This window comes from Uloborus diversus, chromosome 4 (genome assembly GCF_026930045.1).
Source record: "Uloborus diversus isolate 005 chromosome 4, Udiv.v.3.1, whole genome shotgun sequence".
Classification (NCBI taxonomy): Eukaryota; Metazoa; Arthropoda; class Arachnida; order Araneae; family Uloboridae; genus Uloborus; species Uloborus diversus.
In genome coordinates this window covers 88,350,208-88,369,304 of record NC_072734.1, presented here as the reverse complement: position 1 = coordinate 88,369,304, position 19,097 = coordinate 88,350,208, and the positions used below count along the sequence as shown (strand labels likewise).

At 31.3% G+C, this 19,097-nt stretch overlaps 1 protein-coding gene across 1 annotated transcript; it reads right to left on the bottom strand.

Moving 5' to 3' along the window:
• Window positions 1-684: 684 nt before the first annotated feature.
• Window positions 685-16,877, bottom strand: LOC129220168 (U4/U6 small nuclear ribonucleoprotein Prp31-like; the record flags this gene model as incomplete). Its single annotated transcript, XM_054854521.1, is given in 9 exon segments — window positions 685-844; window positions 3,369-3,464; window positions 6,901-7,029; window positions 7,112-7,184; window positions 7,621-7,838; window positions 8,202-8,359; window positions 9,731-9,848; window positions 16,602-16,653; window positions 16,753-16,877. Coding segments are annotated over 9 exon segments (1,077 nt in total), but the record flags the coding sequence as incomplete, so codon positions are not given.
• Between the last annotated feature and the right edge of the window lie 2,220 nt (window positions 16,878-19,097).

Here is a 19,097-nt window from a genome sequence, read left to right as displayed (position 1 = left end):
TGTAATAATGTGCCCTAAACTTTTTAAAGTTCTTTGAGGGCCATTTTTTTCCCATATCATATTTTCATTCCAAAGCTAGAAATAGCACAATTTCTTTTAGGAAAGGATTAAACGCTTAGGTTACTCAAAAACTATTCATCATTTCGAGGTTACTATTTAAAAAAAATATTTTAAAGAAAATTTGTTATTTTTAGTATATTGATGTGCTCTGCTTCATGTTATGTAGAACATTTGAAACACATAGAAATTACATACACATATTTAAACACATAGAAATTTTGACTTTTGGTGTCAAAACCAGTGGTGTTTCCATAGGGTTCTCGTTCTCCATATACGCCGTATACTCTCATTTTTTAGACATATAGTGTATACCCTCAAGTTTCAAAAATTTTCATATTTTGATGCATTGATATTGTCACCTAAAAACAGCAGTAGGATATCTTAATGTTATTCCTGGAATTAGATATGGTTTTTTTTTTATTTTTTATATATGACCATTACAAAAATTGACTATCCGGCAAAACAGCCAACATGAATGTTTGAAATTCCCTTAGTTCTCTCGTCTCCCCAACAATCACTAAGCAATTAAAGTTACAAAATATCTTTATCCAGGCATGCTTGCAGTGTTTCTCCTCTTTGAAATTAAATATAAAAAAGTACAAAAAAAAAGTCAGTTTATTAAATTACAAGTTAGAATATATACAGTGACATGTCCACAGATTAAAAGTCTGCAATGTTATCCTTTCTTTTCGACTTTGATGAAACCTGATGTATTGGAGAAATATTTTGCTGTTGCTTCATTAATTTTCTTTTCTGCAGCTTGAGGATTGACAATTTCCAAGCCCTAAAAAGTAATATGAATAATTGTCACAAATGTGCATCCCACAAGTTAGCAAATTAAACTCTGGATAACCAAGGGATTTAAGATTAACATAACAACTGAAATAAAAGAAAAAAATTACTAAATGATTTGAAAATGTTTTTATTTCCTTCTATTATTAAGCAAGTTCAGTCAGCAGTGCAGTATTTTAAGTAACAAAAATAACAGAAGAATGATTAGATATATTAATAGCACAATAACAAATATTTCAAGGAAGTGTTTCTTTCATTATAAACAGAAGTTTGGTTAAGATCTCAGTTGGATAAAATTGTTCAGTTTTGGTCACCTTAAGAAATATATCTTATTTGTAAGCAAATTTTCTGATTTAGATTAAGATCCTGGGCTTAAATGTTGATATGTATAATTTTGACCAGAGACAGTCGCAGGATATAAACATATGATTCAATTGTTTATTAAAAGAGAAAATGTTGATAGGCTAATTTTTCACAGAAGGCAAAAGCATAAGTCACTGTTTTGGGCTATTTAATAACCAACAGGCTAATCTTTAAACTAGGAAAATTTGCTAGTTTCAAAGGGTTTGAAGTATTTGGTCTAGTTTTTTTATAACATCTAATGAAATGAATAGTTTTTAGAGGGTATGTGCTAGTTGAAGGGAATAAATTAAGTAGGACCAGCCTAACTGGGCCTAATTTGCCTAAATTGCTTGTTAACAACCTTATACTCATGAACTGACATGGGCACCCATAAGCAAAATTGTATGAGGGGGGTGGGGGGCTCAGATATTTTTCACATGGTTTTGTAGGATATATTTTCCTCATAGAAACCGATTTCAGTGCAGATTAGGGTTATTAAAGTTTGACATTTTTAATAACTTCTTCATTAATGGCTGGAGAAGAAATGTTTTTACTTTTTCGCAAAGAAAGTACAAAAAGCAGGGAAGTTCTAAGTGGGGGGGGGGGGCTTGAACCACCCCTTGCCCCCCCCCCATATGGGTGCCCATCTGAACTGACACCATGAACAGGTCTTGCAGTCTGGAAAGACAATAACACCTACTAGATACAAAAACCCAAACACAAATCTCTTCCATCTAATCCTGCTGGAATCAGACTTTTCATTTTGTTTGTATATCCTTTATATCTCTTTTGAAAAGCTTTAGTTTTTTCGCCTCTCATATTATCTTCTTTTTAAAATAAGGATTTTATAACGCAATTTGTATTACATTGGGAAGCACTTTGAGATGATATTGCGTTAGAGAAAAACTATGACTTTCATCCTAATTGTTTACTAGCTAATGTAACTTACTAATTAACAGCTAATTAAAAAGAATCACCTCACAGAACAATAAGAACTATAAAATCAAAAACGTAGCATGAAATGATTAACTTTAGTTACAGTAATCTTGTTTTATAATTAAAAAAATAATAGTGTTGCAAGGCTTTGCCAAAACAGAGAGCAACTAAAGTTCTTTACCAATGATTTGAAAAAAATATTGTTTTCCAACTCCATAACTTGTGCTGTCTAACAAACCATCCAAAATAGAAGTCAAACATTTAGGCATTATAAAACAAATGCAAGTGGACACTTTTTGTTTCTAACCATTTTTATGCATATAGAGCAAATATGCTCAATTTTGTGTGTGTTTTCCTACTTAAAAATCTATTTTACAACTCATTTAAATTCACTAATGCTGTATTCCTTGATTTTCAATTTAAGAATAGCTGTTTCATTTAAATGCATTTTACTTTAACTTGAATTGCAATTCAACAGTAGCCTATATTCTATAACTAATAGACTGTTGTAAAAAATATAGGCTGCTATTTTATATAAATATATTTTTACATGTAAAATCATTTTTACCATCATGTATTCAATTACATCCTCATATACGTAATAGCGAATGATTGAGTAACGCTCCTGACATCATCAACAATGAAACTCGCGTCAAGGCATGATAAATTGATAATATTTCTTGATAATGTTTGACATGCAGGGAAATGCTTTATTTTGACGAGGTGGAACTGGATCCGGTAACTTAATTGTTTTACTGGCAAGACTGTGTCATTTCAGGGGAATGAAGAAACGACAAAATGGTCAACAATGAACGCTACCTACTGAATGCTACCTACTGAAATTTAGGGTTAATCCACTGGAGTTAGGGTTAAAATTACAACTATCAAAATATAAGCCAAACAGGCAATGGCTTCGTTCAAATGTAGAAGCAAGTTTCACCCGCCATACCTTGACGGGCAATTTTCTAGTTTTGTAAGAAATATAAACCAACTATTTTAGACAAATCTGGCATACATGATGTATGATCAAAATAAAATTTGAATGTGGTATTTATACTGATCAAATTATATTTAACAGCACTAATGGAAATTTAAGGGAAATGAACATCATAGAAACTAGACTTAGGGCACATATTTCAGTTCAGAAAATTTTTTCCATTGAAAAGCTATTAACACAGAAAATGCAGCTTTGGGAGTTTTTTTTAAATTGTCTATACTGAAAGCTTATGTAAAATTACCTGCAGAGGCGTAAATGCAACACTTGAAGCTGTTCCTGATATTTGTCTTCTAACTGATGTACTACCTCCCCAAACTTGTTGTCTTTGTAGATTTTTCTAAAAAAAGTTACATTAATTAGTAAGCATTATGTTTGTACTTCTCTTTTATACTAAAAACTGTCAACAGAAAATATTACTCTTAAAAGGTAAATATTTATTTTTTAAAAAAAAGAAAAAAGATAAACTAAATCATAATTAAAAAAAACCACTTGATAACGCACTCTTCTTTTCAACTATAGTGAAACCACAATTGTACATTTCTCAGGGGACTGGATTTAAAAAAAATGTAAAATGCTAGAAATGCATAGAAAGCATATTTGCAATTACAAAGCAAAAATCAAGTAGAAAAAACTACAGGCAGTAATGATAACTCTTTTAAAAGGCATAATAATCTATATTTAACCCTAGCATCAATGACCAAACTTTTTCCCTTACTCTCAATAACCGAGTACCCGGGTACTCATTTTGAATTTCGAAGATTTAGAGCATTTAGAATATTTTTTTTTCAGACACCTCTTCTATTTAATTGAAACGTTTTCTTCCACCCTCATCTTGGGAAATGTGTGTAGCTTTTTTTACCAAAAAAACGAAATGGCTTACTGTTTTTCCAATATTTTATGTTTACTTTACATGCTAAATGGTCCATTAGAAAAAAATGTTTTTCTCCAGTTTTTTTGTATTACTGGATGTATTAGGTCTTATGCTTTGGTATTTCATAGTGAATCCGTAGTATTTCATTTATTTATACCACAGTGTTCAACTTACGGCACGCGGACCACATGTGGCCCGCAAAGCTCATACATGTGGTCCGTTGCATCAAAAAATATTATCTGTAATTTTTATTTTCACTGTCATTTGCTCAACCTCTGCTGGCATGCCGTCCAACATTCATAGGTATACTCAAAAAAAAAGAAACATCTTATATTCCAACTGAAATATTATTGTCTACATATTGAGAGACACAAAGTTTCTAATTCGGTATCACTGAGAATGTAACAGTATGTACATCAACAAAAAGAAAAAAAGCTGTAATACTGTTTTCCACTTCACATCATAACAAAAACAACCCTAGAGCAACCAAAAGTCACAACTATTTTGTTTTAAAACAAAAAATCTGATGTTGACACAATTGATCAAATGTTTTGATAATTTCGCAGCATTTGATCGAATGGTGATAAACAATGGGTGTAATACCCTCTGAAATATAAAAATATATTAATCCATATTATGAGTATACTTAATTTCATTTAAAATCTTAATAAAATCTGTAAATGTAATTGGAATAAACGTCAATAATACAGAAAGTTTCTTTGTGTGTAAGATCTGCAATGCGATTCGTACGTAATATGCAATGTTTTCAAGTGTTTAGTAATTTATTTTTTTACAGCGTGAAAATTTTTTTGGGCATGGGAAGTGAGTCCAATACTTTGGTTTTACACAAAGAAAATAAGTGAAAAAATGTAAAAAGGAACCTTTAACAAAAAAAAAAAAAATTATTTGTGAGGATTTCTTAGATTTTTTTTTGGGGGGGGGAGGGGGTTGGGTACTCGCTTGAGTGTTCCAACTTGCTAAAAATGTTCATGCTTTTGAACTTCTATAACCCTTCGGTAGAATAATAATGGTGAATACAATGCTGTTTTTCCTATCAAATATAAATAATTGCTATGAAACTGCTGAAAACAGAGTAAGATTAGGGGGCACGATATCAAGGGGGAGGTAATGGGGGAAATTGGTGGTCATTTTTTGATTCAAGGGCTCACATTACATGAGAATCATCAAAAATGGTGTCGGAAGCGGTTTGAAGGGGTATTTTTTGATGTGCAGTGTAATGGGTACCCGGTTATTGAATATAGGTATAAAAATTTTAAATGATAAAAACCTCCCCCCCCCCAAAAAAAAAAAAGAAAAAGAAAAAAGAATTCTGAAAACACGGTTACAACTTTTTTTAGTTCAGATTCATGTAAATAACAAGGATTAAAAGCAATTTTACCAAGACCTAGTTAGAAAGGTTAAAAATTATGATAAAAGTCGCAAAAAGGTACCCGGTCATTGATATTAGGGTTAAAAAATATATATAATAAACAGGCGTCCCTCGTATAACATGGTACTTCTACAACACAGGTTCGATATTACATGGTACCAAATTTGCAATTATTATAACACGGTTTCCATATTACATGGTACAAAGCTTTAATTCATAAGTACACGGTTTTGATGTAACACAAATTTAAAAAAAAGAAATTTAGTTTTTGTTCAATACACTGTTAAAAACTGTATGATAACAACTGTAATAAGTTTTTACTTTGTTTTTATGAAACTTTCACGAAAAATTGTCTGTCTTGAGCTCAGTTAGGTTTTGTCGTATAACACTAATTTTTCAATTTTAAATACATACTTGATTTTTCGCTCAGTGTTCTAAAAGCAAAAAGGTGAACATTATTTTGTTTCCAATGCATTGTAAGAAAATAACATTAGGAATAAACATAAGCTAAATTTGGCAAACAATAAATAAAAAATGTAGTCCTAACAAAATATGAAATAAAATAAATAGAATAATTCTATTTATTTTATTTTAAATTTTGTTTTATTGTTGTTGCTCAGAGGAACTTTATTGCTACAGAAAAGCTCAGATTTTTTTCTTATAGAAGTGTTTTGTTCTTAGTATAGAAAGAAAAGCGGATCAAGTTTTTTCTTGTGTATAACAGTTTTAATTTGAGGTATGTAAAATAATTAAGTTTTATAGTTTATAACACCTCTTATTTTTAAATCAGTGGGTCTTTGCGTGTTCTGGTAGCCAGTCTTCGTTTGTATATTCTATTGAGCCGAAATTTCAGCAATTATAAAATTTGCACCTTATGAATTGGTTTCGATATAACATGGTACACATTGACATGATTTATGATATGTACATGAAATAATTAGGTTGAAAAATGAGTAAAAAAAACATTTATAAAAAAGTCTTGTATAACACGGTTTCGATACTACAAGGAACGAATTAACCGTGTTATACGAGGGATACCCCTGTATACCATTTTAGATTGTTTGAACACACTTAGTTGCGAATTCAGACGTTTAGGTTGAAAATGTTCGTAATATAACCAGATAGAGCAGTAGCATTTCAGCTTCCATAAATTTAAATTTTCATCAGCGTGGATTAGATTTTAAAACAACAAAAGGAAACAGATTGCTTATTTCACAGAACATTTTTTTCCTTTCTTTCCTTCCTAAGGAAAACGTAAAATGCGAGAAATTCATAAATAACAAACTTTTTATCCGGATTAAATTGATATTATTAATACACAGAAAACTTGGGACCTAATGGACGAAAATTGTGAAATGAGGGAAAAATGTAGATTCGGGGAATGTCAAATCTGGATTTCACTGTATTATAATTATTGCTTACAAATTCCAAATAAATCGAATAGTTCTATATTTCTTGTATGAAAAATAACTATATGATGGAATTAAAACGCAAGTTCTTTTTAAAGCATACCTGCAATGTTTTGGATATCCGAACTTTTGTTTTTTCATCAATTTGAGGTGCTCTTATACGTCCAGTGCCAGCCTTCCCAACTTGTCCAAGGCTAAAACCTAAATCATCTTGATAAGCATCTTCCTCTATCTAGAAAATTTTAAAACACATATTTATTTAAAAAATAAAGAAATAAACATCGTTGAATTGATTAATAACAGAAAATTCTTACCTCAGCAAAGTTCATCCGGTTAGCTTGCTTTCGGAATTCTGTTATTGCATACCTCTCTTTCATCTTTCTAACTCTAAATGATTGCAAGAAAAAAAAGAGTAAATATTATGATAGTTTAATCAAAACAAAATATAAATTATATTCATTGATCAGTTTGATTGGAGCTTCTTTATGGCCCAGTAAAAAGTCTTCTTTAAGGCAAAAACACTAGCAAAAATTTCTAATTAACTCACAATAAATGCTGTACATCAAATCGTATTCATATCGCATTTTCTAATCAAACATTAAGGTTGAGATGATAATTTCTTTTACAGTTCAAATCTCAAATTAAATCAAAATTTGGGAAAGGATTTTGAAAAATTAAAGGAAAACATTTTTTTTTCAAGCAAGAATTACTCTTATTAGGATAGCATGAATCAAGACCCCCAAAAATTATGAAAGTTTCAGTTTTTGAACATCTTAAATTTAGTAACTGAAATATTCTCTTTGATAAAAACGACACAACGAACCTTCTGCCTCCTCTCTTTTTGTGGGGCTGATCAATGGGTGCTGGGAGTGGTTTCACTTGTTTTACTGGTGGAGGCTCCTGCAACTTATCTAATTTTCTTTCAATATCTTCTCGTAGAGAGTGGCCAACACTACCATCAACGGATTCGTGAAAACCATCCACTCGAGCAGCTATAGCACATTTTGCTGCAACAAGCCTGGCAGCTTTTCTTCTCAGATCCTTTAAAAAACAAAGGAGTCTACAACACATTTTGATTTTTTTTTTTTTTTTTTTTTGATAAATCAAAGAAAAAATATTCTAGATAAAACATAAAGAAATAACTGTTATTGTTTTGGTTATGAAAAAAGTACTACTTTTTATTTCTGAAGTTATTGTTTTAAATGAAAATACAGTTGGCTCTCTATTTAACGATGCTCTGTTTAACGAATTTCTCTATTTAACGAAATCTTTTCACGGTCCCAGATGGTCCACTATAGTGTTAAAAGCATTCTATTTAAGGACGCTTTCTACTTAAGGACAATTTTTTGTGGTCCCATGAAAGTCGTTAAACAGAGAGCCAACTGTATCTAACAAAGAACTTACTGCAGGAGTGTTTTGTGCTATATCACTCATATACACAAATCCTGTATGGGGCATAATGGCAGTTGTAGAAAATCCAGCTAATGTCTTTCGCTGTGAACCCAGAACTTGAATATTACAAGCAGGCATTTTTGCTAAATTACTCAAACCACCAGCAACACCTATTAGAATATTAAAATATGGTGGAAAGTTTTCATTGGTGAATTGAGTTTACAAACAAAGTTAATAAATAAATGAATTATAAAAATAAATTTGACCTGTTCAATTTGAGTAAAGAGTTGATAAAATAAAAGATAAAACTAATCTTTTATAGCTTCAAATAAAAGTTATTAAAACTCTGAAAAAGAAAAAAAGTTATAAAAGGTGCCAAACTAAAATGCATAAAATACACCGCCAGCTCAGTCATTCCATCCAAGGACTGAGTTTTGTGTTTTTAGCACTCATCAGCCCGGAATAGGAAGTAACTGAGCTGGAGGTGGACCTCTGAAAGGAGCCAAGAGAGCCAAACAAACTGGTAGCTAATGTAGAATTAGCACACCTGATGGAATGATTGAACTGGTGATGTATTTTATCTATTTTTGCCTTAGCCTTGGCAGAGGGCAGTAAATACTGCAAAATAAAACTAAAATGATTGGCAACTGTGCACAGTTGAAATGCCACCAGCAAAAAATATTTGCAGAACTAAAATTTAAGGACATCAAAATATCTTGGGGGAGGAAAACGCATGAGTAGCGCAGTTGAAATCTGATTTTTGCATTCATCTGCTAAATAGGGGCTTCTTTGTTTATTGGGAATTATGTAACTAAATTCATAGCATAAACTATGGTAAGTACATAAAAAATTTAATTCATTTTTATGCAGCCAGAGGTAATCAGTTCATAATGCATGAATTTTGAACTTTCCTGCACAAAACTTTAAACTGAATAAATCAGCCATGACCATCCGTGACTTTGACAAAGGCGAATGCAAAAAGTAAATGCCAACATAAAAAAAGAAAAAGAAAAAAACTTTTTTCACAAAAAAAGTTTTAAAATAAAAATATAGAACAGTAATAGAGATTGCATCTCCATCAACTAAATAGCTTAGCTCACAAAGCAACAAGTTATGAAAAAGAGTAAAACAAGGATTAAATATCAATGGATGCATGTGAGTCTTTTTTTTTTTTTTTTTCCAGAATAAAATGTTTGTCAGACTGGAAATTCTAATAAATCTAGAATAGTTTCTGTGGAAAAGCAAGCCTCTATTATCTGAGAGTTTACATTTTTGCATGTTTAATAATCAAAATCACTGTGTTACAAGAAAGTTTTACTTTTGGCATGATCTCATACAAATATATATTTAACCTTTTCTGATACATTTTAATCAATCAAATAGAATAAATGAACAAAATAATGTAAATATTTTGGGAAAAATTATTTAAAAAAGTTATGTCTGTATTTTCATAATAATTATTTTGCCAATGAAGGAACTTAGCAGAAATGTTTTTTTCTAGGTGTGATTTAACTAAAGATACAACTGAAAAGTTATTTTACCCATTAGTTTTGCTGCAGTTGACGCTCCAACTATCACTGACAAATTAGGCGCAATAAATGACATCCGAGACTCAACAAATGCATATATTTCTTGTTTAAAATTATCCAGTTCAATAGCCTAAAATTTTATGAAGGAAGTTCCATTAGAAATAAATAATGATCAGTTTTAAAATAACAACAAACAAAAAAAGAAAAAAAAGAGATAAATACAAATATAGGCATGAAAATTCTAACATTCATTTAGTAGATAAGTTTAGTACATCTACATTCTATTAAACTACAGTATAACTTCAATTCAGTGGTTGGAAAAACTACTTTTTTTTTGTAGCGAACTACAACTACAACTACTTTACTACAAATGTAGTTAACTACAACTACAACTACTTTTTTCAAAATGTAGCAACTACAAACTACTTTTGAAAAGTAGTCGCTACTTCGCTACTTTTTAAAAAATAAATAAATAAAAAGCATACACATACACACCGTTTGAGGATTGAACGAAAAAATTAAAAAACTGGTTTAGGTTAATAAATTGACTCGTTTGAAAATGAAATATTACTAATAATTATATATTTATTGTTTCATTCCTTTACCAAGCGAATTGGTCATTCCAAACATTTTTTACGATTTTTACGACAAATATTCGATACAAGAAAGGATTTAAAAAGTTGAAGGAATTCAACTTTCAAGTTTTTAATCCTTTCCTGACAGTGAATATTTCATTTAAGAAGTGCAACTCGGCTACTTGAAAATTTAATAGATGCAGTATGCAGTCATAATTTGGTTAAAATTTTATATAGACATACATATATGTACATAAAATTGATTTAGACGGTTAAAACCATCTTTAAACGAATGAGAAAAACTTAAATTTTCACTATAGAAGTTAATTTTACAGGCACTTATATTTTTTGTAAAAACTAGTTAATTGATTTTGAGTTTCAAGCTAGGGGTCCGGACCTGGACACCATCTCCTTTCTTACGTAACTAATAAAATGAAATAAGAGCATTTTTCAATTTTACCAAATGATCTTGAAAACTTACAATATTTAATGATTGACTTTTGTTTTGTTGATACATCAACACTCAATCAGTTTAAAAAAAGAAATTCTAAAAATATCCCAAACAGTACCAGTATTTATAATCTAATATTAATAAATATCCAAAATATGAAACATAACTAAGAATGCTTATTTTACTTCAATGTGCAAGTGTCGACTACCACGAAATGGCTGAATAGCGAGCTAGCGAGTTTTGGAGCTAACGCGAATTCCTCACCCCGTAACACGAAAATTTTCGGAAGGGAATCGCGAGGCTTAAGTATCACCTTCTTTAGTGGGTACTACATATTAGTTTCGTGAATCAACTTTCCTTTTAGCATCACTGAAAGCAAAAGTACCCCACTAGTCAAAACATCCCTTTGTTAATTTACAAATCGTCACTCCGCATCTTTTTCATTCTTAAAATGAAGTTGATGAAACATTATTTCACATAAGCGGGCTGTTTTTCTCTCGTTTTAAAAGGAATAATAGAAAGTTTCGGACAACTAAAGAAATAAAAAAAAATTCGATATTCTTGAACGACTGAAAAGTGCGTCGAATTACTGTGTCTACTGTACTGTACTATTGTAGTGTTTCATTTTAATACGTACTGTACTGTTTTATTTTATGCCAGCGTTTCTTAAATTGTGTTCCGCGGAGTCTCAGGGTTCCACGGAGCTCTCTCAGGGGTTCCATGAGATTTGTATATTTTCTTCCTGCACCTTTTAAATTTGTCACTTAAAAATAACGCCTTTTCAAAAAATACATTTAATTGTCACTTTCGCAACTAATCTAAGCATTATTACTCATCTGGAATAGCCACTATGAGAACAAGTTTATTTCCCGCCTAAAATAATGCAAATTTTTGATCAAAAATAGCATGAAATAGTATCTTTAAGGTTTTAACTTCGAAATTTTATCGAGATCAATCCCAAAACGCCTATTTTTCAGCTAATGTCCCCAAAGATAACATAAAACTGGGTGTTAAAATCTTCAATTTTGAAAAAGTTTCGGAAGAAGCTATTAACTCCCTAATATCCCCGAAAATAGTTTAAAAGTGACTTCAATGGTGAACAAATTTTTGGAACGCGCCCCAAATCTCTCTCCTACAACATTACCAAATATTGCCATAAATTACGATTTTTGACATCAATTTCAAATATTTTGCCCTTGATACTAGCCGTTCTCCCAGTATCTATGGCAAGGCCGTGGTGGCCTGATCGGTAAGGCATATCGGTGACCGGAGGTTCCCGGGTTCGATACTCGCTGGTCGAAGATCCACAGTCTTCATTAATGGTGAAGGTGACTGAGAGACGTTAAATATGCTCGTGTCACAAAGTCTTCCAAGTGAAACGATACCTCTGGGGGTGCTGGACCAGAGATTGCTCGGTTACCGGTCTGGTTCCAAAATTCAGAGCTGTCTTCAGGGTTCCATGCAACTGGTTAAGCCACTAATAGTGGCAGGTACGGGAGATTCTGGAGTGAAAAGTATCTAGGGCAGCAGTGGAAAGGACGATTTAAGCATTTAACGAGTGATGACCAATTTAAGGAGGAGTTCTGGTCACGAGGGTCTAAATGGTTTAGTTCTGTCTAAGGCCCCTATATATACAGCTACTCTAGTTCTGTCTGAGGGAACACACAGTGACATCAAAAACTCTAATTTGTAAATAAATAAAAAAATGTTAAAAAATAAGAGATATTTAAAAATTTTTAAGTTTAAAAACTTTTTCTACGTACATTTCAGTGAATTATTAACACTTTTGTAGGTAAAGTACATCTATATTTCTTTTCCTAATTAAGAAGATATTTCAATCATACAACATGCATAAATTCTGAGGATATTTGTCCCTTTTAAAATTTCTGAGTATTTATCAGAATCACAAATAGGAGTGTACTGGTATTTTGCAATAAGAAATAGTAATTAGCAATCATTCAAATAATTAAAATGCTCTATAGTTAAATGTATTTCATTAGCGATTTAATGACAAATAGTTAATGTGATAGTCTCTTTGAGGTAAGAACGGGGCATTCTCCGAAACAGAATACTGGCTGCAAACTATTGAAACACCAGGGGCTCCACGAAAAAAGTGAGCATTAAAAAGGGTTCCACTAATAAAAGAAATTAAGAAACGCTGTTTTATGCCATTCTCTCCTATTGATTTTGTGCACCCTAGCCGTATTTTTATTGAATAACACAGCTTTTTCTTTTAGTACAATAAAATTTCAGTTCTCTACGTTTAAATTGGGAAAAATGAAGTTATGAAATGAGTTAAAATAGTTTGAGGAATGTTTACAAATGTCTACAGTAATTGGTATGTTCTTTAAAAAAAATCGTATAAATTCTCTTTTTCTGAACGCGAAATTTCAACCTAAGTGGGGAGTCGCATCCCTAGCGTAAGTTGAGATTTCAGTGTAAATGTGGAAGACATTAATACCTTTTCTTTAACAGGCATATTTGCACGAAACGGAAACATTTCCGTTATTATACATTTCTATGACACTGTAATATTTATTGTTAGCCGGCCAGAGGGCAGTTCCCTGTCATCCTCTTCTATAACATTTACAGTAATTTCCACATTAGGAGGATATTGGCTCAATAATCTCATTGATATCTAAAATGTTCATCCACGGGACATTCTCTGCTATTCTGACAGAAAACACAAACGGAGTACTACTTGACAGTTATCTATTATTCTTTTCTTTCTAAGCCATGCTCTGCTGAAGGAAAAAATTAGGGAAATGTGAACATTTCGATGCCAAACAAACTAATGGCGTCTAACAGATAGAACATATGGCGTCAAAATATGTCTGATGTCAGCTCGTATTTTTCAGAGACTTACGAATCTGGTTGATGCAAGTTTTACTCGCGTAAAGCTTGCATCAGTCAGGTTTTTTGAATCCTCGTTTTTAATTTCTTTCTTTCTTTCTTTTTATTTATTTATTTTATTTTTATTTTTTTGGAAACTTTATTTAAAAGTAGTTTTTAGAAATCGCTACAAACTACTTTTTTTTGTAGTGAACTACTCGCTACTCTACTTTTTTTCAAAAGTAGTGCGCTACACTACAAACTACTAAAAAATGTAGCTACTACAGTAGCGTCGCTGCTTGTAGCGCGCTACTTCCAACCACTGCTTCAATTTAATGATACCTGATTTAATGATTTCCTCAATTTAATGGTACGTTTCACTGGTCTGGATTTGACTACATTAAATGTCTATGCTCCTTGAATTAACGATATCTTTGAATTGACAATAACTTTTTCCAGTTCCTTGACAATCGTTAAATTGGAGTTACACTGTACTTGCATCATTCAAAAAAGTGAAAAGTTGGTCCAGATCACCAAAAGTTTTTAAAGAGAGAAACATTCCGAAATGATATTTTTTTAAAAAGCCAAAATAGCACACAGAAAGAATTTATAAATTGATTCAGTTCAATGAATTAACACATTAAAAACAATTTATGAAATTTAATTTAATAGTTTGGCACCATGCAACCCAGGGTTGGCCGGATTGGACCAATTGGGTGGAACCCAATGTTTTTTTTTTTTTTTTTGAAAAAACCAATTTAAAAAAAACCCATTATTTAGCCCACTTTTGGGGTTTTTTAATATTCTGAGAAGTTTTTTAAAAAATTAATTAATTTAAATACTTTCACAATTTAAACTTCTTTTTTATTTTTTCTTCACCACAGGCAATGGACCTAAAAATGAATTTTGAACTTCAATAGTATTTCTTAACTCTTAACGGCATTAAAAAAATACTTCAAAGATTTTAAATAAATATATTTAATATTTTTCTTTAACTGGTCAATAAGTAACTCAAATTATCTTGACTAAGTCTTTTCACGTCTGATTTTCTCAATATTTGTAGATTGTACAGAGGAAACTAATCTAGCTAAAAGGTTTTCATGTGAATTATTTTCTGAAAACCAACACGTCACAAATCTCGAATAAACAAGGTATATTTTTTTAGAAATTAACAGGTTTTACAAACGGTCGGAGAGAAAACAGAATAGGATGTACAGTATTTTCATTATCTTGCGAAAAGGTTTAATATTTCTTACTCTGTGCACAGAAACAGAAAAACAGGAAACATAAAATTGAAAGAAATGTCTTGATTAAGCTGGAATTCAGTAAAAAGGGATTTAAATCACTTGAGGTTCTACAGTAGTTTTGCATAACAAAATGAAATACAATAAAGTGAAATGAAAAAAAAAAAAAAAATGTAGTAATTAAAAACAAACAATAGATTTTATCACTCAAGAAGTAACTTTGCCTTAACTGTTGGTAATCATGGAAACTAAAAAATCTGAAACTTCACCATTCTTGGGTTTTGTCGTCTTTTATACTTTTCTTCAGAAAACGCTGAATTTTAACTAGTTTTCCAGCTTTTTTACCCCAAGACAATTTTTGCTCTTTGTCTATATACTTACGCTACAATATGTTACAAGTACCCCACATTTTCAAAAAAACCCACATTTCTTTCTAAAAAACCTCAGCTTTAGTTGGAAGGGATTTTTTTTTGGGGGGGGGGGGGGATTTTAAAAAACTCTGGGTCTATGGGTTTTTTTTAAAAACCCGGGCTTTTGCCAACCCAGTGCAACACACCATGCAATAATCAACACATATAGTCATGATTATCACACTGATAAAATGAAGCTTTTCTTTTTTGTATGAATAACAAACTACACAAGATTTATGAGCTTTTACTGATGAAGTTGTTTCAATGGATATTAAAATGAACTGCCAGTAAATTTTGATGATGCAAAAATCACATTTGTAGCTCATGAAGTGTAATTCTTGCACTACTTGAAATGTATCAGGAAAACTTTAACAGAAAGTTTTAATAAAAAATTTAATCAATGGTTTAACATGAGATTCTATGGAAACTTAGTCAAGCTGACACTGGATTTTAAATCTCATTTTTGGTGCCAAATTCCATCCTCAAGCAAGGTAACTTCTAGACCTTGTCAGCCTTAATGCCCACACTGCAAGACCATCGTAAGGCTTCATATGCACAAGTTGAGGTGAAAGAAAGGAAAACTATTAGGCTATTCTTGAACTATCATCCCGTGCAGCATCTTTTAGGAAGATAAAAAATCAAATAAGGAGAGCAAAACTTACAGCTTCTTCGTTTTTTCACAGTATCACTTATTTACGGGTGTTATGAAAAACGGCTAATAAGAACAAATTCATTGATTTTTGACATTTCGTATTAACGGAGTTCAACTATAATAATAAAATAATGACTCGTCAATTGTAAATAAGCTTCCTCAAAGGAGAATTTTTATTCATTTTCTCAGTAGCAAATTGTCCATGCACAATTATAAAGGGCCTCAAGGGGATTCATGATGCACTTGATAAATTATTTACATAGTTCTGTGATAGACATAAGGACCCCAAAAATGCATTCCGACTGGCCATAAACCTGTAAATCAACCACTGTATTCCGCTATAGAGTCTTTAGGGGCCTCCAAATTATTGTGGGCCTAGGGCCTCCCTTTGAGTTACTCAAGCCCTGGGGCTGGTTGCAGGCAACAGTGGGTAAACCTTCTAATAACTCACAAAGTATGGAAAAAATCTGTTAACGATAAATATGTAAGCACACATTTGAAATAGACTCATTGTTTTGTCTAAAGCATAAAGTATAAACTTTAGAAATATAATTTCTCACAGATTCATTTGGTTGTCCGCTCATTACTGCCAGAAAATGAGATCATAAGTTTTTCTTCAATTCTGTGCACTATTTACTCAGCAATAAATGAAACTGTGTATGATACAAAATAAAACATGAATAAATCTGTAAATTGAAAAAAATAAAATAAAAGCATACCATATCACAGGCTTCAAATATCACTTTCAAATCGTCATCACTCAAAAGCTGCCTAAAAATGTTTTTTAAAAAAGAGAAAGAATTACTAAATAATAAATAATAGTGCTAACAGAATAATCTGATTTATTTGAAAAACTATTCAAGAACTTACCCTTGTGTGGTAGATGCTGTAACACTGACAACCATAATAGTAGCAGGAGTTAAAACTTCTTGTAAAATTTCGCTATTTTTAGCTTTGTCTAAATCATTTCCTAATTCCTAGAATGTAATGAAAAATTTCAACAAATGAACCAAAAATTAAAACACATAAATATTGCCTTTACTTTTTTTTTTACATTTGGCAATACAGTGAAACCTGTGTATGACAATCTTATATAATTAAAAACTGAGCATATGTACTTATGTATCTATGTATGTCCAAGCTTCTTCTCCTGAACGACAGTGAACTGACCATCGAACCAGGTATCGATGAATTCATAATCTTCCCGTCTTCATGTTTGGCTACTTAACATAATCCTCCGATAATAATTAGTGGAGATATCAATTAAAAACTATTGATTATGACACTTAGATTTCGACATAAAATCCTTATTTTTCAAAGGTTTCCCTCCATTGAAATTATTATTTAGTACTTTATCTCAACTTTCCGCAACAATGCTTTTATTAAAATGTATAGCGTGAAGAAAGTCATTGAGATAAAAGATCTGTTGCCATTTATTTTCTCGAATATGAACAGGTTAAGTTCTTGTTTTTGTTTTGAGGCTTTTCCTGTAATCAGGGGATTTAAAATGTTTACTTTTTGGGGTTTTCTCCACAATCTGCCGCAAAATTTCACTGACTTTTTTTTTGTTTGTCTGTTTTGGTTCAAGCCTGAGTGTTGAACTCGTGTCACTTGACATAACTTTTATTTTTGAGATGGACCGTGCAAAGGCGGGCAACGCAGCTAGTACTGTCTATAACAATAAACCTGTCTATAACGATATTTTTATTGGTCCCAGCAAAACGTCAGCATAAATAATCGAACTGTCGATAACGATAACCTGCCTGTAAAATTATACCTGCCTATATTTTTTTAGGTCCCAACAGTATCATTGTAGGCAGGTTTCACTGTATTGCTTTCAAATTGCAAGTTATATTTTACCATGAACAAAAAAACATTTTCCTTTTTAATTTTGCATTAAATTATTTAGTTAATTTCTAAGAACTGCTCCAGTCATAAAAGATAAAAAATATAGCTGTAGTTTTTTTAATGAAAAACTATGGTTTAGTTCAATGGTGCCCAACCTACAGCCTATGGGCCACATGTTTAAAGTTCTAGACTAGGAATTCTGAATATTCCCACTGGCTACCAAAGTCACATAAAATGGTAGCATCTTTTGTATTTTCAGTAACCATGTGGCTACCAAAAGTGATTTTTTTTTCAGTATAATATAAGCTATGTATGTATCTTTGACTCCTTGGAAAATTTTGAAATGACTGGCCTGCTTGTAGATAAATCAAAATTTTACTAAAATTGTTCCAACAGAAACTTTAGAAAAATCTGGGATTAATCCATAAACAAACGTAAAAAGATCAAATACCTATTTATTTTAAATATTGCTTGCACAAGATAAAAGTAAAAAAATATTTTAAACTTAGTTGAATTTACAGAGAAAATGGCTGAAATGAATAAAACATTTTCTACAATTGAAGGACTTCCTTTGTAAAGCAAGATATGCAAAGCACATTTTATATGCCTAAAAATAAAAACACAATTAAAATATATTTTTTCCTACAAGCATAAAAGTACAACATACATTATTAAAACATGCTTTATATCTATATGGTATAAAATGAAGTCTCCAAAAAGCATCTTTGTTTGAACCCACAAAACTTGAAAACTACCCGGTCGATTTGGCTGAAAATTTCACAGTATCTTTCATTCAGCACTGGAAAGGTTTGTACATCAGTTCGAAAAAATCTGATAAATAGTTCTTTTTTTATCCCAATTTTCACATAAATTCCCAAATATGGAAGGGGGGGGGAATTGCTTGCATATATTAAAATTATATATCGTTGGAAAAGGTAGAACTTTCCGCGTTCTAGGCAATTTGAATCAGTGCTGTAACTAAATCACGGCGGGATTTATTTGCGTTTTTAGCTTGAATTTTTTAGGCTAAGGTGAAATTTAGGCACTACTTTCTTTACTAAATCCATCAATAAAAAGTGAAGGAATTGACCCACAGTTTTCTTTTAGACACCATTGGAAAAAGCGATATTTTTTACTCCAGATCTCTCTCGACCTATGGTTGAAAAACTAAGCTTCTTTCTTGAAAGGAGAAAAAGTTACAAGTTTTTAGTCAAGTTCAAAAAATCTCATTTCTACTCAAATTGTTAACCATTTTCTTTTGCATTTTAATTCCTTAAACTTATTTTATTTTTTGTTTCCATGGTTATGTTTTTTAAATCTATCTATCTCGATTTAATTTCTTAAAACTATTTTCATATCTGTTGTCA